This window comes from Neolamprologus brichardi, chromosome 6 (genome assembly GCF_056152115.1).
Source record: "Neolamprologus brichardi isolate AB-2024 chromosome 6, ASM5615211v1, whole genome shotgun sequence".
In the NCBI taxonomy this organism is placed as follows: domain Eukaryota; kingdom Metazoa; phylum Chordata; class Actinopteri; order Cichliformes; family Cichlidae; genus Neolamprologus; species Neolamprologus brichardi.
The window spans coordinates 1,911,331-1,937,507 of NC_142109.1; the positions used below are offsets into that span (position 1 = coordinate 1,911,331).

The 26,177-nt window shown below is 42.2% G+C and overlaps 2 protein-coding genes across 2 annotated transcripts in view; one reads left to right on the forward strand and one right to left on the reverse strand.

The window, feature by feature from the left end:
* Positions 1 to 164: 164 nt before the first annotated feature.
* On the forward strand, positions 165 to 15,998 carry pus10 (pseudouridine synthase 10). The gene is made up of 17 exons (XM_087841440.1): positions 165 to 239; positions 2,801 to 2,928; positions 3,186 to 3,473; positions 3,555 to 3,641; positions 9,070 to 9,104; positions 9,193 to 9,372; positions 9,648 to 9,693; positions 10,733 to 10,797; positions 10,881 to 10,966; positions 11,062 to 11,187; positions 11,447 to 11,503; positions 11,591 to 11,667; positions 13,639 to 13,694; positions 13,810 to 13,927; positions 14,016 to 14,158; positions 14,382 to 14,481; positions 15,032 to 15,998. Exons 2-17 carry the CDS (start codon positions 2,803 to 2,805, stop codon positions 15,068 to 15,070), a joined length of 1,629 nt encoding a protein of 542 aa, XP_087697566.1. The 5' UTR covers positions 165 to 239; positions 2,801 to 2,802; the 3' UTR covers positions 15,071 to 15,998.
* A 2,643-nt stretch (positions 15,999 to 18,641) lies between these two features.
* akt3b (AKT serine/threonine kinase 3b) overlaps positions 18,642 to 26,177 on the reverse strand; it is a 28,871-nt gene continuing 21,335 nt past the window's right edge. The window contains exons 12-14 of the mRNA XM_087841441.1: positions 24,793 to 24,880; positions 23,378 to 23,480; positions 18,642 to 23,127 (exon numbers count right to left, since the gene is read on the reverse strand). Coding sequence (XP_087697567.1) covers positions 23,042 to 23,127; positions 23,378 to 23,480; positions 24,793 to 24,880 — 277 coding nt within the window. The 3' untranslated portion in view covers positions 18,642 to 23,041. The remainder of the gene's footprint in view (positions 23,128 to 23,377; positions 23,481 to 24,792; positions 24,881 to 26,177) is intronic.

Here is a 26,177-nt window from a genome sequence, read left to right on the forward strand (position 1 = left end):
TTCTGTAATTTATTAAAACAACATTTTTATCCATGTCATATCAATAGCATTTGCTATCACCTATGAACTTAAGTTTAGCCCTCGTCTTGTTGCGAGACGCAAAATTTTTATCCTGAAGCTTCTCCTCTTTTGATTAGTTTTGTCTGGAAGGGCTCAGATTACAGGAAAGGACCCTCTGTTGACGAACGTGCCTTACGAATAACTGATCATCACTGTTCATAAAAACACTGTTCTGTCAGGTAAGTTTAATTCTGCTGTCACCCATAAGAGATTGTGTAGATTGTCTGTAGATTATTAAAACTTGTTAGCTAGTTTAGAGTATCAGAAAATTGAAGTGAGCCGTGCTGGAGCTGCAGTTGTTGGATTGCACAGGCGTGTTTAAGATGATTAGCTGCAACAGTCGGTTTTTTTTGTTTTTTATTTTTATTTTTTACACAATCTCAGTCTTCCGATGGCACAAAATTCTTATAATTAATAGTTTATGGTTATTTTAAGATGTAAAACTTTTTATTGTTGGTTTAGATTTTTTGTTTTGTTGTTTGTTATGTGTAGACATAGCACTGGTTCACCCGTTGAGTTGGGAATATTTAATAGATCCGTGTTAAGTAGCTTAGCAAATAAACATTGTGTGAACATGGTTAGGTTCAAAGGGTGGACTAAAAATGCGAGAAAAAGCAGCCACTGCCCAAAGAAACACCTTGAAAGCCCTTCAGAAAATAACTGAATAACTATTTCTCGAGATCATTTTAAAAAGTACAAGACGTTCTTGCGCCTCGGGTACAAAATATACAGAGATTTAGGAGTGGCTCAAGACTTCTGGGCAGCACATTACAAAGCTAGGATCAGTGCACTCCGGGAAGATGGTTAACGCTTCCTTAAACATATTTGCTGTGGGATCTGGTGAGATGGAAACTGCTGGTTTGAGTATCTGTTCAGACGCTCACACGTGCTCTCTCTGAGATTTGGGGTGGGTGTGTGGAGGGGCGTTTAATGTGTCTTTTCTTTTTTTTTACACTATCTCTGACAAAAATACGTATAACAAACAGGAACATGACTGCACAAATATTTAGAGCACTAGGTCTGAGAACAGCTGTGTAATGGCTCTCTACAGACTGAACAACAGTCACAGATCTGCACGTTTATTCTCTGTAAGAGAAGCGCTGTTAATGAACCCAGGCAGTGACACACAGCCGTTCTCCCACTTCCTGGAGCAAAAGCTGTGTTGCCTTTTTGTGTGTCAAAATATGCCAGACAAAATACTTCTCTAAAACAAAATATGAAAATGTCCAAATGGTGGGAAAAAAAACCTCATAGTACTTACAGTAAAAGTAAAATTAATCAGTTTATTATCTAACTGGAAACTGTGTGTTTTAACCATAACCACGAGTTTCGATGTTCTCCCCTTGTTTGCGTGTCTTCTCTCCGGGTACTCCAGCTTTTTCCCACAGTCCACAGACATCCAGCTGTAGGTGTGAATGTGGGGGTGTTAATGGTTGTCTGTGTCTCTGTTAAACCTGCATCAGGCTGGTGACCTGTCCAGAGTGTACCAGCCTCTCGCCCTATGGTAGCTCAGATGGGCTCCAGCCTGGATGGATGGTGTTTTAACCACAGTTAGATATATGCATGCTTATTAAATAAGATTATTTTCATGTGGATTTTCATGCAGTTTTTTCTGTCATACTTTCTTTCTTTCTTTAATACATATTATAATAAATATCTTGACACATGCTCAATCATCCAGGTGAGTAAATCCCAAAAGTTGATTCTGTTCATCTGGATGTAACGTTTTCAGTGGGAGAAACAGAAGAACATCATATCAAGAAGGCCCTGAGTAAATGTGGTTATCCCAGCTGGACATTTGTCAAAGCTGGGATGGAACCTAAAGAAAGCTCCAGCTGATCCAGGAGAGAAGGACAACTGTTGCCTAAGCAAAAACCCTTAGTGATCCCTTATGTGTCAGGGAGTATCGGAACGGCCCAAATTTCCTCTTGTGGGACAATTAAAGGATTATTCTATTCTATTCTATTCTAACAGATGAGATACATTTTTTCTCAGCACTGCATCTCTGTGGCTTTTAAACTCCAAATCACACAGCACCAAAAATTGGTCCACTCCAAGGATCGTGTCCCCTGACACAAACAGAGTAACATAGTGTACGCTGTTAAGTGCCAGGACGATTCCTGTGATTTATACATCGGGGAAACCAAACAACCTCTGGCTAAGCGGACGGCACAACACAGAAAAGCCACCTCGTCAGGCCAGGACTCTGCAGTCTATTTACACCTACAGGCCAGTGGACACTCTTTCAATGATGAGGATGTACACGGGGAGGAACGCTGGTTTGAGCGTGGAGTCAAGGAGGCCATTTATGTGAAAAGGGAAAGGCCATCTCTGAATAGAGGAGGGGGCCCAAAGGTACATCTGTCACCATCTTACAATGCTGTGATTGCAGCTATTCTCCAACTCTCTGTGATGGTACCACTTGATCAGTGATTGTTGATCAATGGTTATGACAGTTTGCATAAATAATGATCAAGGAACTGAGCTCCCAGCCCATTGTTCATGCAGTTTTCAGTCATTGTGCAAATGCACTGTTTATAAGGTTGGGGAAACCTGCAGTCAGCTGAGACTGCAGAAGTCACTGAAAACGTTACGTCCAGATGAACACAATCAACTTTTTGGGACTTTGTAATAAATAACACACAGTCTTTACAAAAGGCAGTTAACATCTGCAACATTTAAGACAGAATAGCCATTTATCATGGCGAAATGTTCATGGTTCTCCTTTTGCACGCTGCAGTCATGCTGCCCCTGAAGGAGAAGGATAAACCAATCATCCAGAAGTTGCTGTCAGCTGGCTGCTGCGCTCGCTGTGTCCTCAGATTCTGCTGCGTGAGTGTGCAGGCGGCCTACCGGAAGCAACCAGAGGTGAGGCTCACGCTGCAGACGGCGCTTTTATACCTGCTGTATTCTTTAATCGTCATTTTGTTTAGAAATTATTTGTTGGTTTGTTTGTATCGTAGCTCATGCAGACAGTTACAAGGAAGAAAAGATTGTGAATACTTATCTTCTTGTTTGGGGAATGTATGCTCTCGTTGTTGTATTCTACAAATTTCGTCAGTTGCATTAGTAAATATGTCAAAATGCATGAACGTTCTAATTGCATTTTCTTTGACCTTACACAGGAAACACTTAAAGAACTTCAAATTTTCATCAATGATACAGAAAATGATAAATGTCAAGATTCAGTAGCTCTAAACTCCAGAGATGATTACAAGTCCAAAGATGCTGCAGAATCAGAAACATCTGAAGACCCTCCCAATAAAAGAGCAAAACTGGAGACCAGTATAAGTGATGTTCAGTCAGAAGAAGAGGCAGCCGCTGTGGTCAGATCAAAGGATGGGGACTCGCGTGTATGTGTGGTGTGTTTGGGAATCCTGCAGGAACTATGTGGTACAACCCAGGCGATAAAGGTGTGTGCGCTCGACAGTATTCACCGTTTCCATTTACACAACCGTCAGTGTTAAACTGCTGTTTCTGGTGTGTGTTCACAGATAGCAGAGGCAGTGAAGGCTGGAAACTACGAGTTTGACACACTGGTGCTGTCTGTGTCTCTGCCCGCTCAGCTCTGTGTCCGCGAGGTCAGTATGGTCATGTGTGTGTGTATGAACCATGCTTACATATTTTGTGAGGACCAAAAATTGGAATGGTACTATATTTGTGGGGACCAAAAGTCAATTATGAGGATAAAATGCTCGTCCACGAGTTTGAAGACATTTTTTTAGACTTAAAATGTGGTTTTAGTGTCAGGGTTACAATTAGGTTATGGTTAGAGTTAGGCTAAGGGTTAGGTGTAGTAATAACAATAATAATAATAATAATAATGATAACACATTTTATTTAAATGCGGCGTTCAAGACACCCAAGGACACTTAACAGTAGAGTAAAAACACATAATAGAACAAAAAAGTGAACCTAAACGAATTACAATTTGTAGAAACATTTTTATTATTAACCAAACCTGAAGCGCAAAGTAAAATTATTTCTAAATTATATAACAGCATCCTGCGGTGTAAAAACGACAGCACTGTGTATATTAAAGCAAAGTGGGAAAAGGAGGGTAATTTGTCAATTACAGAGGAGTGTTGGGACCACGCATGCAAGATACAGTGGGCTACCACTGGGTCTAATGTTTGGCGTGAATTTTGCTGGAAAAGCATTATGAGATTTTTCATCACCCCTGCTCAACAAAGATATCGAGGAATTGGTGATAAATGTTGGAGATGTGGGGGAGACGGAGCTAAACATTCCCACATCTTTTGGGACTGTAAAGTTATTTTTGTGCAATGTACCAGTGGATAAATTGAATTCCAATGATAACAGACTCTTGTATATCCTTCTGGCCACAAGTAAAAAGCCTCTTACGAGGGGATGGCTTAAGCCTGAACCACCAACGATAGAAGACTGGATACATTCTGTACAAGAGATCAATACGATGGAAAAAGTGTCATTTTCTCTTAAACTTCAGAGGGATACCTTCTACGGAATATGGACTAAATGGACAGACTATGTTAAGCATATGAGGTGTGATTTTGTATATGATGTTACAACCCTGAGTACTACGTAAACCTACCTGCCCTGCTGCCTCCTAACCCTAGTTTTTTTTCTTTTCTTTTCTCTTCTTTTTCTGTCTTCTTTATTTTGTCAATTATAAGTTAAAATGTGACAGCAAAGAAAAGGCATACTACTGTTATGTTCAACAGCTGTCCCAATAAAATAGATAATAATAAAAAAAGAAAAGTACAAGTATGCATATATATTAGTAGTTCCCATTTTTTTCTTTGTGAAATTCCTGAAACTACTACAGAGAAGAAAGGGGAAAAAAAAGAACAAAGACAGAACTAAGAACAATATAAAATACACAATAAGTTCACAGTGAATAAGCAAACTTGAACAGAGAATCAATGTTTCTTATATCCGGGGTAGAGAGTTCCACAGGCTGGGAGCAGAGCAGATGAAGGCTCTGCTTCCCATGGTGCTGAGGCGGAAAGAAGGCACAGCAAGTGCAGAGGAAGAGCAAAGTGAGTGGGCAAAATAGGTAGTGCTTAATAGGTCAGAAAGGTAAGCAATGTTATGAAGGGCCTTGAAGGTGAACAGAAGAAGCTTGAATACTATTTGGAATGTCACAGGGAGCCAGTGACGTTCCTGAAGGACAGGAGTGATGTGCTGGTAGGAGGGCTTCTGTTAATAATGCAGGCAGCAGTTTTAAACCAGTTGAAGCTTATGGAGGGATTTTGGAGGGAGACCATTGTAGAGATAATTACAATAGTCAGTGCAGGAAGGGACAAGACTGTGAACAAGGATTGATAGAAAAGGGTTAATTTTGCATAGATGGAAATAGGCAGAATGGGTGAGATCATTGATGTGTGATTGACGTAGGAGACGAGGTGACGAAATGTGACAGTGTTGACTTCCCAGCACAAGTTAATGTGAAACAAGCATCACTTAAGGCATTTTTGATGTCAACATTCTAACCTTTGTGGTTTCAAATTCAAATTCAAATTCAAATTTTATTTGTCACACACACACAACCATACACAGTATGATATGGGGGTGAAATGCTTGTAGCTGCGCAATGCCCGACCATTAAATGACAGAAAAAAGTTTTACAGTATTTACAATTTACTACAAAATTTACAAATTAACTTAGGAATTTACAGTAAAAATAAAAATAAAAATAAATAAAAATGTGCAAACAGCAGAGAGAGATTATAAAGATTATAAATTATAGGAAATTATAGGAAATGTGTGGTGGTGCGTGTGGTGATGTGATGTGTGTGAGAGTCCAGTCCTACACCTGGTTCAGGGCCCGAATAGCCTGGGGGAAGAAGCTCCTCCTCATTCTCTCTGTTTTGGCCTTAAGGGAGCGGAAGCGCTTCCCAGACCTCAACAGTGAGAAGAGTCCATTGTTGGGATGGGAGAGGTCCATCATAATCTTCCTAGCTTTGGACTTGCACCGCTTGGTGTAGATGGACAGCAGGTCAGGGAGCTCTGATTGAATGATGCGTTCGGCTGAGCGCACCACTCTTTGCAGATCTCGTCTGTCCTGCTTGGTGCTGTTCCCAAACCAGGTGCAGATGTTTGCCGTCAGGACACTCTCGATGGTGCAGCAGTAGAAGTTCTTGAGCACCTTCAGTGGCAGATGGAAGTCTCTAAGTCTTCTGAGGAAGAAGAGACGCTGACGGGCTTTCTTAACCTGGGTGTTGATGTGGCAGGACCATGACAGGTCCTGAGTGATGTGGACACCCAGGTATCGGAAACTGTCCACTCTCTCCACTGGCGTGCCACTGATGATGAGGGGTTTGTAATTCCTCGCCTGCTTTGTGGTGAAGTCCACGATCAGCTCCTTAGTCTTGCTGATGTTTAGGAGGAGGTTATTCTCCTGGCACCAGGTCTCCAGGTTCCTAATCTCCTCCAGGTAGGCCGTCTCGATGTTGTCGGAGATCAGGCCTACAACAACAGTGTCATCAGCAAACTTGACAATGGAGGTGGTGTCTGATGTGGCTACACAGTCATAAGTGTACAGTGAGTACAGCAGGGGGCTTAAAACGCAGCCCTGAGGCACTCCAGTGCTGAGTGAGATGGAGGGGGAGACTTGTTTTCCCACCCTTACTGATTGGGGTCTGTCTGTGAGGAAGTTGAGGATCCACTGACACAGTGATGAGCTGAGTCCTAGATCCGTCAACTTGGTGAAAAGCTTAGAGGGAATTATTGTGTTGAATGCTGAACTGTAGTCCACGAACAGCATCCTAACATAATTCCCTCTGCCAGTGTCCAGGTGACTCAGGGATGTGTGGAGCAAGTGAGATATGGCATCGTCTGTGGAACGATTAGTCCGGTAAGCAAACTGAAGTGAGTCGATGGTGGCAGGAAGTGAAGAAGTGATGTGATCTCTCATCAGTCTTTCAAAACACTTCATCACAGTTGAGGTCAGTGCTACTGGACGGTAGTCATTGTGGCAAGCGGGATGTTGTTTCTTTGGAACAGGAACAATAATGGACTGTTTGAAGCACGTGGGAACCACAGCTTGGGCCAGGGAGAGGTTGAAGATCTCCGTGAACACCGGTGTTAGCTGGTCAGCGCAGGCTCTCAGGACCCGGCCAGGGATTGCATCTGGTCCTGCTGCCTTCCTGGTGTTCACCCTCCTGAAGGTGTTCCTCACGGCATGCTCTGTGATGATGAATGCATTTTCTTCACTGGTGCACTCCGAGCGCGCGCAGCCGTTTGTTGTTTTAATTGCTGCGGCGTCGAAGTGAGCATAAAACGTGTTCAGCTCATCAGCCAGTGAAACATCGGCATTCATCATTGAAGAAGCTGGTCGTTTATAGTCCGTTATAGTCCGCAGTCCTTTCCACAGGCTCCTAGAGTCGCACTGTCGTAGCTGTGACTCTAGTTTTTCCCCGTAGCTCCGCTTTGCCTTTCTGACCGCGCTGCGCACGTTGTAGGACGCAGCCTTGTATAGGTCCATATTACCGGAGACGAGCCCTTCATTGTAGGCAGCGGTGCGTGATCTCAGAGCGTCGCGGATGTTTTTATCCACCCACGGCTTCTGGTTGGGAAACGTTCGGATGATAGTTCTTTCTGCTGTGTCGTCCGCTAGTTTCCCGATAAATCCCACAACCGCTTCCGTAAACATGTTGATGTCATCAGAGCTGCGCCGAAACATGTCCCAGTCTGCGTCATCCAGTGCGTCCTGCAGCGCGGCCACTGATTGGTCCGTCCAGCGAGCGACCTCCCTCCTGATTGGTGGTTGCTGCTTTAGCCTTTGTTTGTAAGCAGGCATGAGGAAGATGGCGGCATGGTCCGATTTCCCAAATGCCGGCAGGGGTTGAGCCTTGTAACAGTTCTTGAACGGGGTGTAGCAGTGGTCTAATGTCCTAGTGCCCCGGGTGGGGCAGTTGATGTGCTGGTGAAGGTTGTGAAATGTCCGTTTGAGATTCACTCTGTTAAAATCTCCCATAACAATGAGTGCGGCATCTTGGTGAAGTGTTTGTTGATGTGTGAGAGCCTCATGTAGCTCACATAAGGCAGTGTCCGAGTCCGCGTGTGGCGGAATGTAAACATTGCAGGCAATGACCGCAGTGAATTCCCGAGGGAGATAGAAAGGGCGACATTTAACGATCAAAAGTTCCAGATTGGGCGAGCAAGAGCGTGTGAGTGGGTAGATGTTTGTGCTGTCGCACCATCTGTTGTTCACCATCAAACACACTCCACCACCTCTTTTCTTCCCCGACTCCATTGTCCTGTCCATACGGTAAACCGAAAAGAACCCCGTCGGCTGCACGGCGTGGTCTGGTATCGCTGGGTTCAGCCAAGTCTCGGTGAAGCAGAGGAGGTTGCAGTCCCGAATGTCTCTCTGGAACTTGATTCTGGCTCTGAGGTCATCAAGCTTGTTCTCGATGGATTGAACATTGGCTAACAGGATACTGGGCATGGGTGCGCGGTGTGCGCGAGCCCGTAGCCTGTTCCTGATGCCGGCTCGTTTACCTCGAGGCCGTCGCTTAGGGTCGCGTCCTTTGTTCTCTCTCAGGATCTCCTTTGGCCAGGTTGGGTCCGGAGTTAAACATGGTGAAATGTTCGTGTATTGTAGACCAATAGAAACCAAAGTGTCTCTACTGTAGCGAATTTGTGTATTTTGCATGATGCCCATGCAAGATTATGGCAGATATAGCAAAAAGTGACGAAAAACTGCAGAAAGTGGAGAAGTTGGGGCAGAGCATCCAGCACGGCAGCCGACCTCACCAGCGCCATTTTAGAATGGTCATGATTCATAATTAAATGGATTCAACTGAATTTTTTTCTGTGTCCTTTGAGTTTTGGGTAATTGAGATGGATGTCTTGGTACTCGCAATATCGTCCATTTGGTGCTTCACAGTTTTTCACGTTATAAGTTCATTTTCCAGGCATTCATACATACCTGTAATATTTTCACTGGATGTTCATTTGTATTTATTGCTTATGTTAAAGATCTGCGCACTGTTTATGACCATTTCTTTTAAAATACTGCAGCACTCCTGTTGGCTCTACGTGAAGAAGGAAGTGAGGTAAAGTATTTGCCGCCTACGTTTTGAACATCAGTCGATGTACAGTCAAGAGTCACAAGGAATCAGATGTTTAATTTAATATTTTCAGAGAAAAGGGCTTAGTGCTCAACAAGGACGATGTCATCCAGATCAAGGAGGCCTTCAAGTGGATCATGCAGGGCATGGTTACCAAGGAGCTGGGGGGCATTGCTGTGGTTACCAAGGTCAGCCCGTTTGAGGTCAGCGTGGAGTTCACTCATTCAGAGACAGACGCTGACTGCCACTTCCTGTGAGTCCTAAACTCTTCAAGATCACATAAAATGTCTGAAACAGCTCTTGGTGAAGAACATGAAGTTGGAGGGGAAAGGAAATATTTCTGCTAACATAAAAAATGACCAGTAATAATTAAGACGTATCCATTTAATTTAGAAAAATCCATTAGAAGGATTCACAAATTCACTGAATTTCAAAAGCTAAACTGATTTTAGATTAAAACAGGAACAAGATGTGCTCTAAGTTTTGAAATGTAATAGATTTATGGGTTAAACAACGTCCTTTTTACAGAGCTGCAACATGTCCTGACTGCTTCAAGCCCACCAAGAACAAACAGGTGAGGAAGCAGAGTTTATCCTTCAAAATAATCAGGACGACTAGTTTGTCTTTATAATTTAATTGAAAGTCCAGTAATAATAATAATAATAATAATAATAATAATAATAATAATAATAATAATAATAATAATAATGTATACTTTATTGATCCCTGTGGGGAAATTCCTCTCTGCATTTAACCCATTCACTCAGTGAAGCAGTGGGCAGCCGTGTGTAGGGACGGTACTTTGCTCAGGGGTACCTCAGGTTAGCCGCTCAGTGGATTCGAACCCCCGACCTTTGTTGCGCCATGGTACGGAGCCCCGCAGGGGACATGGGAGAAAAAAAATTAAGACGGACTTTTGCGAGAAAAAGTTTTAGCCGCATTCTTCGGAGGCTGAATTCGAGATGGTGGGTGTCAGATCTCCGAAAACGTCGGAGCACTTTTGCAAATATGTGATGTCTTGTAAACCGAGCAGATATCTGACGTTTACACAACTACATTCACGCCTCAAAATATCTTAAAAGTTTATTTTGTGACCCAGAAAGAGTAATATTACAACTAAGTAGCTGCCGCCATTGTTGGAATTCTACTTTTGCGAGATCCCGAGTTAGTTTTGCGAGATCTCGCAAAAGTCAGTCTTAATTTTTTTTTCTCCCATGTCCCCTGCGGGGCTCTGTACCATGGACCGGTTTATGCCTGACAATATTTTCACGGACCGGCCTTTAAGGTGTCGAGGATAAATATAACAAAATAAAACCAGTACCGGTACCGAAAAAAAGGAGATTTATTCATAACACACGTGAAAAGACCCAGGAAAACCGAGTTAACAATAAAAACGATAACAGAATAACGCTGAAAACCATACATTTCACACCTGAGCCTCAACTCTTGCGGCCCGGTACCAAACGACTCACGGACCAGTACCAGTCCAAGGCCCGGGTGTTGGGGACCTCTGGTTTAGTGGATTCAAACCCCCAACCTTCCGATCACGGGGCCACCACTCTACCTACTGAGCTATCCCTGCCCCCGTGTGAATCTGTATCTTCTCTCTGCAGTCTGTGTTTACTCGGATGGCGGTGGTCAAAGCTCTGGAAAAAATACCCGATGCCAAATTTTTGAAGTAAGGATCCCCTTCATCTTTACGAGTAAAAAGTTCTATGGAATGATTTTGAAATCTTTTATTCCTTCATTTCCTTTCTCCAGGCACTACCCCTGTCCTCCAAAGCAGCCTACCAGCAGTTGCAGCCCTCAGGAGGTCCAGTGTCTGCACGTGTCTGTGTTTGTGGCAGGTGACGTAGGACATTAAGAACATCTGTTTGAAATGTTGTTGTCTAAAACTGACAGCATAATAAATAGCATAATGATGTCTCCTCGTGATGTTTAGGGAGATACAACAAGTTCTGTCGCAGTCTGCCTCAAACTCCCTGGGTAATCGATGGAGAGAGGAGGATGGAGTCTTCAGTGGAGGAGTTGATCGCGGCGCCTATCCTCTCTGCCTTTAGAGCGGATGGTGAGACCACAATCACAGCTTAAATGAAGACAAGCACAGTTTTTGGGGGTGTTTTGGTTTAGTTTGGGAGCAGGTTCATTTTAGACGTGAGCCAGCTTGACTTTTAAAACACTTTTTCAGTGAGCAGATTTTAAACTATGTAATAACTACTGTACATTTATTCATGTTTATTTATATTATTACTGTTTGGTTTTTTTTCAGCACATGACACGTGACTTGCCGTAGAATAAAATCATTATCTCTGTTTTCGGGGTTGCAGGTTTTAATTTCTCTTCATCTGGCAGAGAGGATGTGGATGTCAGGACTCTTGGGAATGGTAGGATTTTTGAAACTTTAAGATTCTGTCAGTTGTGAAGATTAAAGAACTGTTTATTTTATTGGGTTCATTGGTTCGATTTGGCAGGACGTCCATTTGCGATGGAGCTGCTGAATCCTCACAAATCCAGATTCAGCAAAGAGCAGATGAAGCAGCTCCAGGAGGTACAGATGTGTCCTTTCACTCCGTCCATTATTCTGCAGTCACTTAGTTGCTGAACTAAAGGTCTAAGCAGCAATATAAGATTTTCCTTATTAAGCCTGTTTTACATTATGAGAAATGTTGCAGTGACTGAAAATATTTTAATTCAATCCCTGGGAATCTGTTCTCCCTCCTCATGACTTAATTATTTTAATTTGTAATTTTTACTTCAGCCAAGAACATCTTAAAACACAGATCTTTCGTTGTTTAGCATTTTGTTAAACTGATTTAGTCCCTGCATTTGATTTGAAATATGTTAAAGTTGTATATAAGTAAGAACTGACTTTATTGCATAGTACTTTTTTCTTTGGAGCATAAACTGTAATAAAAGATAGACATGGACACCTTAACATCAGGTATTGGTTTTGGCATTTTGAAGAGTTGACATTAACTCTGTGGAGGTTGCCATGTTAGGATTTGGAGCAAGAATAATTAATAAAAGTAATAAAAATATGGAACTTAAGGTACCAAAACAAAACAGAAGTGCAAACCTCTTGGACAGGCTATACCACACAGCAAAAACGTAGCAGAGGGGTTCAGTTCAATCAATCAATCAGTGGTGGTAAGACCTATCAGATCAGTTATAGCTACCTGGGTTTACTAGGGGTGCAGCGATACACAAAATTCATGGTTTGGTTCAGTTCTATACTTTGGTGTCACGGTTCGATATTTTTTCGATACAAAAAAAATGTTCATGCCTTTTTAATTTGTCATTTATTAAAATTATAAATATATATTTTAACTCAAAAGTACAGTTTTTAAATTTAATGTTGCTGAAACAACAAAGGGATAAAATAATAAATCTATCTGATTGAGGAATCACTCATCTTTGGAAAAGAGAGTTTATTACAGAGAAATGGCTCTTTCCAAAATAAAAGCTATACTATACGCTTCTTCTGGGCTATATTCTCAGCAGCATATTAAACATTTCAGGTCCCCATAAGGAGAATCATGTGCTAACGGCTGTCTAAATGACTCGGGTAAAGTTTGTAGCATGCGTGCTTGTTGTTTTTGTCTGCTTCCAACTGTCTTTGCACGAGGATGATGTCGGAGTAAATGTGCAGTCATATTCGTTGTGTTCCCACTAGTGCTGTCAGCGTTAATCTGAAATGACGTTAACGCCACAACACGGCAAATCTCCGTTAACGAGCTACCGCGGATGCGTGGGGCTGGACGGCCAACACGTTAACGAGCTAACTGCGCTAACACACTAGTTCTCACCAATGTAATTGAACATTGCTGGCACATCCGACATACTGTTTTACTTTAGTCCATGACACGCTTACCTTCAGGTTCATGCGTCACATGAAAACCAAAATAGTTCCAAACGCCAGATCTGAATGAGGGTGGGGGAGGTTCAATTTGCCATGTTGCAACCAGAGCTTAACTTCTGTCTAGCTAGCTTGCCCTGCGCTCAGTGAATCTGCGTTCGACTACTCCGCCTAGGCTGCACTGTCGAGCGCAGATCCACTGAGCGCTCAACACAGACAGCATCGTCAGAAGAAAAGTTGATAAAATAAATTAAAAATGTTGTATTGTTCGATACATATGCGTACCGAACCGAAAGCACTGTATCGAATGGTTCAATATCGAGTATTGTTGCACCCCTAGGGTTTACCACCCCTTTCAATCTTAGCCACCACACAACTATAGAAATCAATAATAAATTCAGATAGATTACATATTAAAGGCATTTAGAATCCATACATTCCATCCATACACAAGGTTGTAAAGGGAAAATATGTTTTTTGCACCACAGTGTAAATTTTAGCATTTTAACATGAGAGTTTGTAAATTTGCAGTTTTGAGCAATTGGCAGATCCTTTTTTTCAGCCTCCTAAAAAATGCTTGTTTCAAAGTTAAGCTGACAGAAATGTACGTTCACTGATGCAAAGACTTTAGACCTGCTGATATTATTTTTGTTTTGTTCTTAGACCATTAACCAGTCGTCAGACAAAATCAAAGTGAGAGACCTGCAGATTGTTACCAGGTGAGAAAATCTGAAAATGACTCATTCTTGGGAAAACTGCATTTGTACAGCGAAATCGCCAACATATGTGAAAGACTAAGAAAGTAGTCCATGTTTGCTGTGTGTTAAATTGCAGAGAGGCTATGAGTCGCATGAAGGAGGGAGAGGAGGAGAAGACCAAGTCATATACAGCTCTCGTGTGGACCCAGAAGCCCATCCAGAGAGAAGACATCTCTTTTATTGATGACATCAAGGTCTTGTTGGTCATAACCTGTTGAAATTGGAGTGTTTTAACACTCAAACATCAAGAATCAGCAGTGTGACTGTTGTGTGTCTCATCAGGATCTGACTCTGGACCAGAAGACCCCTTTGAGGGTTCTGCATCGACGGGCGCTGGCTGTCCGACAGCGAGCCATCCACAGCATGAGCACTCGCTTCCTGGACTCTCATCATTTCTACCTAAGATTGAAGACGCAGGCCGGGACGTATCCTCACTTTAAATGGCACATCTGTGCGATGGTGAATTATAACATTGCACCAGTCAGTCTGTTGTTAATTGAAAGAACACCGAAACGATAAGCTAATAACAAACAAGGTCACATGTGAAACCGTCACTCTAAATCACGCCTGTCTGATAAAACACTTTACCCTGAATTTTATCTGAAACCTGCAGTGAGACAAAAAAGCTCCTTAATGCTCCGCCAACAGTTACATCAAAGAGTTCGTCCACGGAGACTTCGGCCGAACGAATCCCAACCTGTGCCAGCTGCTGAAGACTGACACAGACATCCTGGAACTGGATGTGGAGGTGGGAGAAAGTCACATCTGTAAAACAAACAATAAAAAAAAAGCAAACCTATTGAATATCATATAGAATATAACTGTCACTGTCTTTTCTGGAAATGTTATATGTCCCTAAATTCCTGCACGATCTGATATCGTCATGTTGGTGTTGTTCCCAGATCATCATACTAAAGGTTGTTCCAGGATCAACATTGCAAGTGACCAATCAGAATGTTGTGATGTCATACTTTTGCAACTTCGGGAAAAACCGGCGTAAAACAAAAAACTGTACTTAAGCTGCGAGAAACCGCCTTTGTCCGCCGATCAACGGACCCTAACCCTGACCCTTTAATAAACGCTAAGCAGAATTGATATTGTCCTTGCAACATTGGAATTTCATAAATGCACGAATGGGTTGGTGCGCAAAAGAATAACGTCACAATAATGTGATTGGTCACTTGCAATGTTGAACCTGGAACAACATTTTCATGATGATCTGGGAACAACACCAACACGACGATATCAGATCATCCCTAAATTCCTACTTGTTGAATATGACATGTTTCCCCTCTCAGTCTGTGGATGTGGACTGGCCTCCCCCTGTGCCAGAGTGAATGCTGCACTGCCGCGCAGACGCTGCTCTTGTCCTGTTTCTGAGAGGATTCGGCTTGGACTGCACTGGTTCCATCTGCTGCTGGATTCCTGTGAGACCACAGTGCTGAACTGTCAGCAAACGGGTTCTGACAGTTGTGGTGAAACCATCACGGTGTTTGGAGGAGAGGAAAACACAAATTATAGCCACACAGTTCTCTCAGTTGGCTTGTCTGCTTTGTCTGGATTTATTTTTCATCTTCACATCATCGACTGTGAATCTTGAGTCTGAAGAAATTTAATAAATAATAGTGCCCTTGTTCTGTTTTGAATTTTTTCAGGGCCAAGTGGACAAAGTAGTTTGTATGTAAAGATGAAAAACACGCTCCTTCCATTTTTGTGTACATACTGGTACTTATTTGCTTTCAATTAAAGTGTATCAAAAACTATCATTTGTTTCTTTGAAGCAGGATGTCAAATAAGACAGGCTAATGTGTAAAATGCAGTTATGCTCTTAAAACCTAAAACATTTTATTAAATGTTATTATATTTTTTCTGTATTGATTTTGTTTTCTTTATTCTTTTTAAGCAGACTTACCAAATTAGTAGTGGATTAAAAATCAGATAAGGGTAGTATGACAGATATTTTTAGTTGGAGTGGCTGATGGAGAGTTCGTTTGGATGCAGATGTGATACTGGTGTCTGCGTCACTTCCTAAATGTTGCTAAAACAAACAAAGGCAGCAGAATTTAAAACATACTTTTAAAGAGTTTGATCTTAAAGAGGTCAGAGGTCCAAATAATGTTACAATTAGAATCTCCTATGTTGTCAGTGCATGATGGCAGTAAGAAACATTTTAAATCGCTCTGTGTAGCATTATTAGGACTTTGACCTTGAAGGAGAGGTCAGACTACAGGACCACCAAACCCTCCCCCGCATCCTCTGATGTCTCCTTCCTCAACGAGCTCAACACCTTTTATGCTCGTTTTGAGCGAGGGAACACCACAACCACAACCAAAGCAGACGTGACGCCAGACCACCAACCTCTGACTCTCTCCCGCACCGATGTAGGAGCGGTGCTGAGCAGGATCCATGTCCACAAGGCTGCAGGTCCTGATGGCATCCGGGCGTGTTCTCAGAGCGTGTTCTGGGGAGCTTGCAGGAGTGCTCGCAGACATATTCAACCTGTCCTTGGCCCACGCTGTGGTACCGGCCTGCTTCAAATCCACCTCCATCGTCCCGATACCCAAAAACTCCAACCCATCAAGCCTCAATGACTACTGCCCAGTAGCACTCACCCCCATCATCACTAAGTGCTTAGAGCAGCTGGTCCTAGCACACTTCAAATCCTGTCTCCCCCCCCACCCTGGACCCCCACCAATTCGCATACCGCCAGAACAGGAGCACAGAGGATGCAGTCTCCATCGCACTGCACTCTGTCCTCTCACAATTGGACAACAACAACACCTACGCCAGAATGCTGTTTATAGACTTCAGTTCAGCATTCAATACAATCCACCCCTCACAACTCATCAGGAAACTGACAGACCTGGGCATCAGTTCCCTCGTGTGCAAATGGTTACTGGACTTCCTGACCAACCGCCCCCAACATGTCCGGCTGGATAACCGCTGCTCATCTACAATCACAATGAACACTGGTGTACCACAAGGCTGTGTGATGAGCCCTTTCCTCTACTCCCTCTTCACACATGACTGCAGACCTGCCGGTGGTTCCAACACCATCATTAAGTTTGCAGATGACACCACGGTGATTGGCCTCATCCGTGACAACGATGAGGCCGCCTACAGGGAGGAGGTTGATCGTCTGGCTGAGTGGTGCGACACAAACAACCTGCTGCTCAACACCGAGAAGACCAAGGAGCTCATCGTGGACTACAGGAGGAATGCTGACCCACATCCACCCATCCACATTAAGGGGACGGCTGTGGAGCGTGTGAGCAGCTTCAAGTTCCTGGGAGTCCACATCTCCGAGGATCTCATCTGGACGACCAACTGCTCCAAGCTGGTCAAGAAGGCTCACCAGCGCCTCTTCTTCTTGAGGACTCTGAGGAAGAACCACCTGTCCTCAGACATCCTGGTGAACTTCTATCGCTGCACCATCGAAAGCATCCTGACCAACTGTATAACAGTCTGGTACGGGACCTGCTCTGCCTTGGACCGGAAGGCGTTGCAGAGGGTTGTGAAAGCACCACTTCCTGCCATAAAGGACATCTACAGGAAGCGGTGTCTGAAAAGGGTGGGGAAAATCATCAAAGACCCCAGTCACCCATCACATGGACTCTTCACCCTCCTGCCCTCTGGGAGGCGCTACAGGAGCCTCCGGACTAAGACCACCAGGTACCGGAACAGCTTCTTCCCCACAGCTGTCAGACTCCTGAACTCTGCCTCCTGACATCTGACCCATGTTAACACATGGACTGGACATACACACACCCACAACCACCTACACACACAATGGACAACTGTACCCTCAAACACACAATAATAACATGGACTGAACCACCACTCACAACCACTAGCACTTTATAGCCTCTGTAGAAATTATCCACATATCTCACTTATCTTAACTGCACTACTGTATAATTCTGTGTAAATAATCATTCTGTACATACGATAATTTTTAATTATATAACTGTTTACAACTTGCATTGTTCCCATTTCTGTATAAACATATATCTCATATTTCTGTATAGTTTTTCATATTTATATCCTGTTCATAGCCTGTACATACTTATAGTTATAGCATATTCATAACATATTTCATACCGTGTACATTATAACATACCATAATAGACCCATTTCTGTAATATACTTACATATCTATATTGTTGCTAATATATATTGTAATATATCTATATCATGGCTAAAACACTTCTGGATGGATGCAAACTGCATTTTGTTGCCCTGTACCTGTGACATGTGCAATGACAATAAAGTTGAATTCTATTCTATTCTATTATCAACTCCGCCAGGGAGGTTAAGGTACACATGAAAAACTGACTTTGATTTTAAAGACTTGATGATTTTGGTTTCCAGTGACTGTTAAGTAGATTTGTTGTTGGCAAATTACCCAGTATGTGTCAGTCGAGACCTTCAGCTAGAATATTCCACTCATCAAGAGTCCGTAGTTCATTTTAGTGAGTCCATCATTTCTGGAGCAGCATATTTTAGCTCTTTTAAGTAATTCACAGACAAAAAACCTGAAGCCACAGATTATCTACTCAACTTTACTGCAAGTGATGTTTTTGCAAAAAAAAAGTTATTTTGTTTTACATCAAGAAGCTCCTGGGCAGATTCAATTTATGAGATATGAGATTTATTATTAAGGTTTTGTACAGCAGATAGTTTGATATTAGAAATGTAATATTTGGCTTTTTTAAAAACTATTTTGTCTTCCATGTTAAAGAACCAAAATATTTTTTCGCTATATTAATCCAATCCAAGTGTATCTGTAAAAAAAGTTGAACTCATTAGTTTTCTCAGATCTCTTTCTTCATAAAAGGCAGGATCTCATCTAAACAATAAAGAAAAAGGTCTGAAATCACCTGAAATAAAGAGTCACAACAGCAGAAACCCTGAAATGTATTTCTTTTAATTTAATTCAAAATAAATACTACCACGGCAATGCAAGTCCACTACTGGGTTCTTGCCCTAATGTTTTGGTAAGAAAACAAACAAGCAAATGATCGAAAAAACGAACAAAAAAAAAAAAAATCAGTTATGCATCCATCATTCTTCAGCGACTTTCAAGAGGTGCCTTTTTAACAACATACAAGGTAACACTGTCTAGAATGACAAACATTAATAAAACAAACACTATGGTGTAAAAAGGAGGGAAGGAGAAGGAATTGGGACTGAAGAAACCTGATGAAACCAGCACCGCACACACACACGCACACACACAGGAAAAAAAAACAAACAAACAAATAAATGACAGTCCTCCAAGGCTCCTCTTATAGTTTTTTAAGAAGGTGAAGGGAACAGAAGTACAGTGCAGACTCCATGTTACAGATGTCCTCGCATTTCTGGAGTCGATCGTTTTCAGGGACCATGGTGACATAAGAAAGGCGGGTTGGGGTTCGTCTCCATGGAAACATCCTCATGAATCACAAAAAAACCAAACAAACGCAAAACTGAAAAAAAAACAAACAAAACCCAAACAAAAAACAGTGGAAGGGTCCATTCATTGACACGTGTTTATTTTTTTTCCTTTTAAACGTTTTTTTTCTTCAAAGCAGTTTTTGAATCGTTCGCGGGTGGTTTGGATTTTTCGGTCACTATTCTCATCAGCAAGCTTAACATACAGTCACACAGAAAACAAATGTTTATGCCTCATAAGTGAAGACAAAAAGAACAAAAAAAAGGCATTGCATATTTACATCAAGAAGTTTGGGGCCACTTTTTTCTCGCAGTCCTCACAGTCTTCATACACGAGTGTCTCACGGCTCAGTTTTCTTGTGATCTGACATGATCAGTAAATTATTGATACTCTTACTTCAATTTAAATATTTGTCTGTGTGTAAATACATTTCTCTCATAATACTGACAAGATTAATTGGGTCAGGACCCCTGCGTCTGGAGCTGGAAGCCTCACTTCTGCTTAGCATCTGTGTGATAAATTACATTTTCTTCACTAAGATTTGTCATGTAAAAACAGTCTTTGTATCTGTTTATGAGTCAATATTTCTCCTCTTAAACTGAAAACAATGTTTCTCTTTTTTTTCTTTAAAAAAAAAAAAAAATCTTTACAGCAATCTTCTTTTTAGGTTTTGCACAGCTGCAAAACCCTTTCCCTTCACTTTTTACTCACTACTCGATATGTCTCGGTCGTACTTCTCTACCTGCGTCGTTACTTTAACACACAAAGACGTACCAATCCTCAGTTCTTCTTCTTAATCTTTCCAAACATCTGTAAATGTACAAAATACTTTCAAGTCGGCAGAATTCTCCAGCAAATCAGATCTGATGTGTGCTCACGGGTGAAAAGGCTGCTTCACAAGGACAGTTTAGCTGACGGTATTTGGGATGATTGGATCGCTTTCCCCAATTCTCCACGGTCAGTTCCACTTCTCGTAGGAAGTGTGATGCGTCAGTCAGGCCACTTCTGGGCAGAACTCACTAAACATATGCTAATACTGCCAGTGTGGGAGCCGAGCCTGCGAGCTAGTCCGGACGAGCAAACTCCAGCTGCAGTGTCAGTAACACCAACATGCCCCCTCACTTTCACTACACTCCAAACACACCGTCTGCTGGTGGGTTTAAGCCGCAAAAATCCCCACACTGACTCTGGCAAGCTACTCGTAACCATCGCAACATCCACCTGTAGGGGACCAGGCCATACTCGGACTATCCAATGCTGTAATAAATTCATCACTTTAAGCTGTAGTTGCCCAACTACTGCCTTTAGTTGTAGCTGCACAGCACATCAGAGAAGGACGCACTACTATCTTCTTATCCATATAATTTTTTTGTCGAACTTACTGTCTGAATGAGTTTGGCAGCTTTCTGATCACTTTCAACAGCAGCTGAGCTAAGAAACAATAAAATATCCACACGTCTTACTGTTTCCAATGAACAAAACACTTTTTCAGCTACATGTCAGAACACACATTGGAACAGGCGATACCAGATTGTCAATTTTGGTTTCTGGATATAACAGCTAGGTTACTTGTGTTAAGGACTCACTATTTGGAGGCTATTGGAGGGGCCTCCATAAAAGCAGAGGCCAGCAGGAATCAGTTCAGTGACCAAAGTAACACATGATGGGGACGGAACTACACGAAGCTCAGTCTGAACGGTCAAAAACTTTCTTGTGACTTGATGCATTGAGTTTTTCCTTTCCAGACACCTTTCTCACTCACTGTGTGTTAATAGACCTCTCTGCATTGAATCATACCTTATAAAGCGCCTTGACGCGACTGCTGTTGTGATTTGGAGCTATATAAATAAAATCGAATTGAAATTCAAAAAGGAAAATAACAAAAAATAAAAAGTGGTTGTCCAGTGTATACTTTTGTATTTGGTAACTAACTGCAAGTAACTGCAGTGACCTCTTTAGATCGCAAGGCAGTACCAAAGGTCGCCTGGTGGGAGGCAATCTGTCAGACAACTGTGGTCTGACTCAGTGACTGAAATCACGCAGATTTCAAAGGCTTGCACATAACCGCTGGATAATTAGAGATAGACTGACAACATGTTGCCAAAGGGAGCCACTCTTCTGTCTCTGTGCAACAGGACACTTGTCTCAGCTGGTTGGCAACTGGTTGTGTTGCATGCGCAAAGCTGCTGATGTCATTTTTAAAGTAAAATTGCCATCCCAAGGCAACCGAACTTCTTATTCAAATCTGTTTCTTTAACACAGTTAATTTTTGCAAAAACATTGTATCCAAGTACAAATCTGACCCCATTAAATTGCAAACTGAGCGGATACAGCAGACTGACTGCTTGACTCCAATCTTATTGTCAAAGTCTTGATGCACCAAAAGTGCTTTGAAGGTGGCAGGTGACACAGTTGCAGTGATTCTGTTCATGCTTTGGACTCCAACCACTGTTTTCACTAGTGTGACTGTAGCAATAGAGGGTTAAATAAGCAACCAGAAGCAGGAACAGGCATCGGAACCAACTACAAAGCAACGCGCAGCAAGCAAACTGCTTGGCATGTAGACGTGACCTGAGGCTTGGGGCTTCTGCAAGTTGTGGAGCGTTCTCGTGTCCCCATGTTTTGCAAAAACAGAAGAAAAGACCATCAAATCTCAGTTTGGAGCAAACTGCCGACTTCACTATGATCATTATAGATAACACTGCGGTTTACTACATCTGAGAGTAAGTGTGTGTGTGTTTCTGTGTGCTATGACAGCATATTCTTGACCCCCATTCAGTCGCAAACTGTACATACATACATGAAGCCATGTTTCCCTGTGTAAACATCCATTCCATTCTAGTCCTACAGCTACAATGAAGAAGAAGGAAAAAAAAGAGGAGAGGTGGATGATGAGGAGGAGGAGAAGAAGCGGCGATGCTGCAGAGAAAGGCCTCGTTCCCCTGCCGGCTGTGGAAAGCTGGAGCGGTTAAGCTGAGTTTGAATGCGGTTGTGCTCTGTGGCGCCTGAGTGAACTGTGCAGTTTCTGGCAGTTTAGTGTTTCTTGTTTCAAAGTAACTTCAAAAAAGCGCAAAAATAAAATAAAAGAAGAGGGAAGTTACTGCGACGAATGAAAGGAATGATATAGATTCACCCATTCTCATCTTTCAACTTCTCTTTTCTGTTTGTTTTTTGTAATCTGTAGGCTCACTGTGATTTTCATCACCATGGATTTGGGAAATGTGCGCTGCCATGGCAAATGTACGAGGAAGAGTTTTTTTTTTCTTTTCTTTTTCTTTTTTTATTTTAATGAGTGAACCATGAGCCATGCACTTCTTCTCAACTATTTATGACCTTTCACATCCCAGAACCCACCCACCCTCTCCCCTGATGAAAAATCCCAATCCCCAAAAACAACAAAAACACCACCCTGTAGGTATGATGCAAAACATCTGCACACATAAGGCAACATTTTTGGTTTTTTGTTCCCTAAAACGGCTCTTCCAAACCAAGTGCAAAAAAGTTAAAAGAAGAACAAAAAAATGGGCAGAAACAACAAACAAACAAAAATATTAACGCAACCTGGGTCGACAACTTAATACTGACAGAAAGAAAAAAAAAATAACAAAAACATTGCCTTCTGCAGTAAATAGCGCTGAAAATGTAGGAGACTTATTTTTTAGTGTGGGGAGACCGGCTGGAGTCTATCCCACTGTGCAAAAACCTCTTTTAAAGTCCCTAAAAAGACTTCTCCCCCTCTGCAAGGAGGCAGAGAAGAAGAAAAAGAGGGGAGACTGGTGTTTTTTTTTGTTTTGTTTTTTTTTTCCTAAAATGGCTACGCGTTTTCCTCAAAATGGCCACAAATGGGGACGATACTGCCTGGCTGGGCTGGAGCTCACTCTCGGCCGCTGGCCGAGTAGGAGAACTGTGGGAAATGAGGCCTTCGCTCGTTGTCTGCTGCATCCATCCCGTCCTCATCGTCTGTAAAAACACAAACAGGAAAACATAAGAATGTTCCAATTATGGACAGTAAGGTTGTCCTTACAAACTTTAACGGCAGTTGTCCTGACTCTCCTCAAATATTCAGTGTGTCCAATACTAATACTGTTTTCATTTGCAGTTTGTGTTTAGAGCCAGTGCCGTGCAAACACGCTAAACTCACAATAGCTGCTGGCAGTGTCGTCTCAGTCAGTTAATACGATGCAATAAATTGCAGTGAATGTGCACTTACATTTCTCCGGTGGAGTGATGGTGATGGTCTGTGCTGTGAACTCTTCATCGAAGTAGCGCGTGTCTGTCTCAGAGGTGACCTGAGGCTGGAAGGGTGGTACCAACTGGGACGGACAGAAAGCAGAGAGTGGTGGTGTTCAGTCTTCAAACAGCTTCACATATGCTGTTGTTTCAACTGAAGGAACACTTCTTTTTGTCAAATTACTTTTTCTTTTATCAGTCGTGCTAATATAACACAGATTTTAATAAAGCATTTTACCCTCAGACTACAGACACCCTCTGTACTTTTAAGATTAGGCTTAAAATTCACCTTTACTAATTAGGTCATGCATTTTTTACAGTTAGGGTTAGATATTTTTGTTCACCTTAAACAGAACTCAAATAGAATAATCGAATAGAATAGAATAGAATAATCCTTTAATTGTCCCACAAGGGGGAAATTTGGTTGTAACAGCAGCCAAAAAGACAAATATACAAACAAACAGTACACAGGACACGGAACAGAAACAATTTTTCTTACATATTTACATTAAGGACAATGGTTACTATAAACAGAGAGTACTGTACAGTTATTAAATTAAATAAAAATAATTACAGGTAAGAGGCAAACCAGGTTGTAGTGCGAATTGGTTAATTAACTAACTTATTACAGTTACAGCATTGATGTAAACATCTATGTTTGTTGGGAGCAGTTCAGATTGTACAGTCTGACAGCTGCAGGGAGGAAGGACCTGCGGAAACGCTCCTTCATGCATCGAGGATGCAGCAGTCTGTCACTGAAGGAGCTCTGCAGTTCAGCAACATCTACATGCATGTGGTGGGAGACTCTGTCCATCAGAGATGTTATTTTGGCCATCAAACAAATCAAACATTTAGAGCCTTTTTTTCTTTTTACTTTATTAAAATTATTTTGGTGAGTTCTAAACTTTTAGATAGTCTAACATACACTAATACAAAGAAATTATCACCAGACTACATGTGTGTTATGTTTCTTCATTAGACATACAAAAAAGGCAAATTTCAGGGGAATACAGTTTCCTGGTCCAAATGTGAACACAGAAGAACTGGGGGAAATAATCAGTTTAAAACTTCAAACCATATTGTTGTCTGTGTCTCCAATACGCACATGGGAGGCCTGGGTGGACATGTTATTATGGAAGCTCAAGTTGAGAAAAAAACAACATACAAATATGTATAAAACAATCTGGTGGTACTTGTCTGACTGTGTTATAGTGTTCAAATGAAATAACAATGAGGTAATGTTTTGTCCTTTTCGTTCCATTTTGGATTTTACACGTCAGCCAGACTTCTTTTGAAAAATACGGTAACCCTGATACCAGAATACCTCAGAAACACTGTTTGAATCGATTTCGATTGAAGCGACGATGACGTCTAGCAGCTAAATCCTGCTCTCACCTTCTTGTCGTAGACGTCCTGCCAGTCGATTGTGCCAAAGAAACTGTGCCGCATGATCTCCTTAGCGTCATCCGGTCCGCCGCCCAACCTGTCAACCAACACACAGAATAAGAAGGAGATGGCGTCAAAGTCATACATCAAATAGCGCTCTCACAAAGTCTCCATCAATGGAACCAGAATATCCACCTGCTACTGATCCCAAAATAACTTGATGGGGTGAACAAGTTCGCTCAGTGAAGCTGCAGTAGCCTCTTTTCACTGGCGTCTTCGTTAGACACAGAAAATGCTTCAGGGATGATAAGAGTGGAAACTTGAACGCAGCCACCAGCTGGTTTTGCCTGAGAACATTTGAGCTGGGCACCCATGAACATAAAGAGAGTTTGTGCTCTCATCAAGTGTGTGCAAGATTATTAATTTAAGCAATTGTATGTAAGAACATGTTATCTGGATATGTAACCACTTTGCCAAAGTCTGGCAGGAGACCCAAATTCCACCTCAAGATGAAATTAGTTAAAGTTAGGATGTTGAGGAAGCACAGAGGCTCAAGTCTGCCATTAACTGGAAACTGCTGGAGCACACAATAATAATACGTTTTACACTGCCAGGGACAGAGAAGGTACTGACCAACAAAGAAGCACCTGCTCCAAAATTGACAGCTTCAAACAAAACTATAATTTGCTGATTTTCATCCATCCATCCATTCACTTCCGCTTCTCCTTTTCAGGGTCGCGGGGGGCGCTGGAGCCTATCCCAGCTGTCATAGGGCGAGAGGCGGGGTACACCCTGGACAGGTCGCCAGTCTGTCGCAGGGCCAACACACAGAGGGACAGACAACCATTCGCACTCACTTTCATTCACACCTAGTGACAATTTGGATTATCCAATTAACCTATCCCCACAAGCTGCATGTCTTTGGACGGTGGGAGGAAGCCGGAGTACCCGGAGGGAACCCACGCAAACACGGGGAGAACATGCAAACTCCACACAGAAAGACCTGATGGTGGAATTGAACTCAGGACCTTCTTCTTGTCCGGCAACAGTGCTAACCACCGTGCCACCGTGCTGATTTTCACCCGTACAAGCCAAATGCCTTCTGGAGAAAGGTTTTATGGTCAGAGAAGATAAAGATTAATTTATCTAGCCACAATGACATGAGGTATGTTTAGAAAAGTAAAGCTGAAGCTTTGAAATGCTGCTAGCAGCAAAATGCACCTGGTTGAAGTGCAACTTGCATGCTGCATTTGCCTGCCTGCCACATTAAGCACATCTTTCATACAGTTTAAAAGAAATGTTGGTTAAAATGTAGTTTTCTTAGTTTTCTTATCCATTTGAAAAGACCTGACAGAAAGGCCTGTTGCACCTGTACATTTTAAGCGTGCTATCAG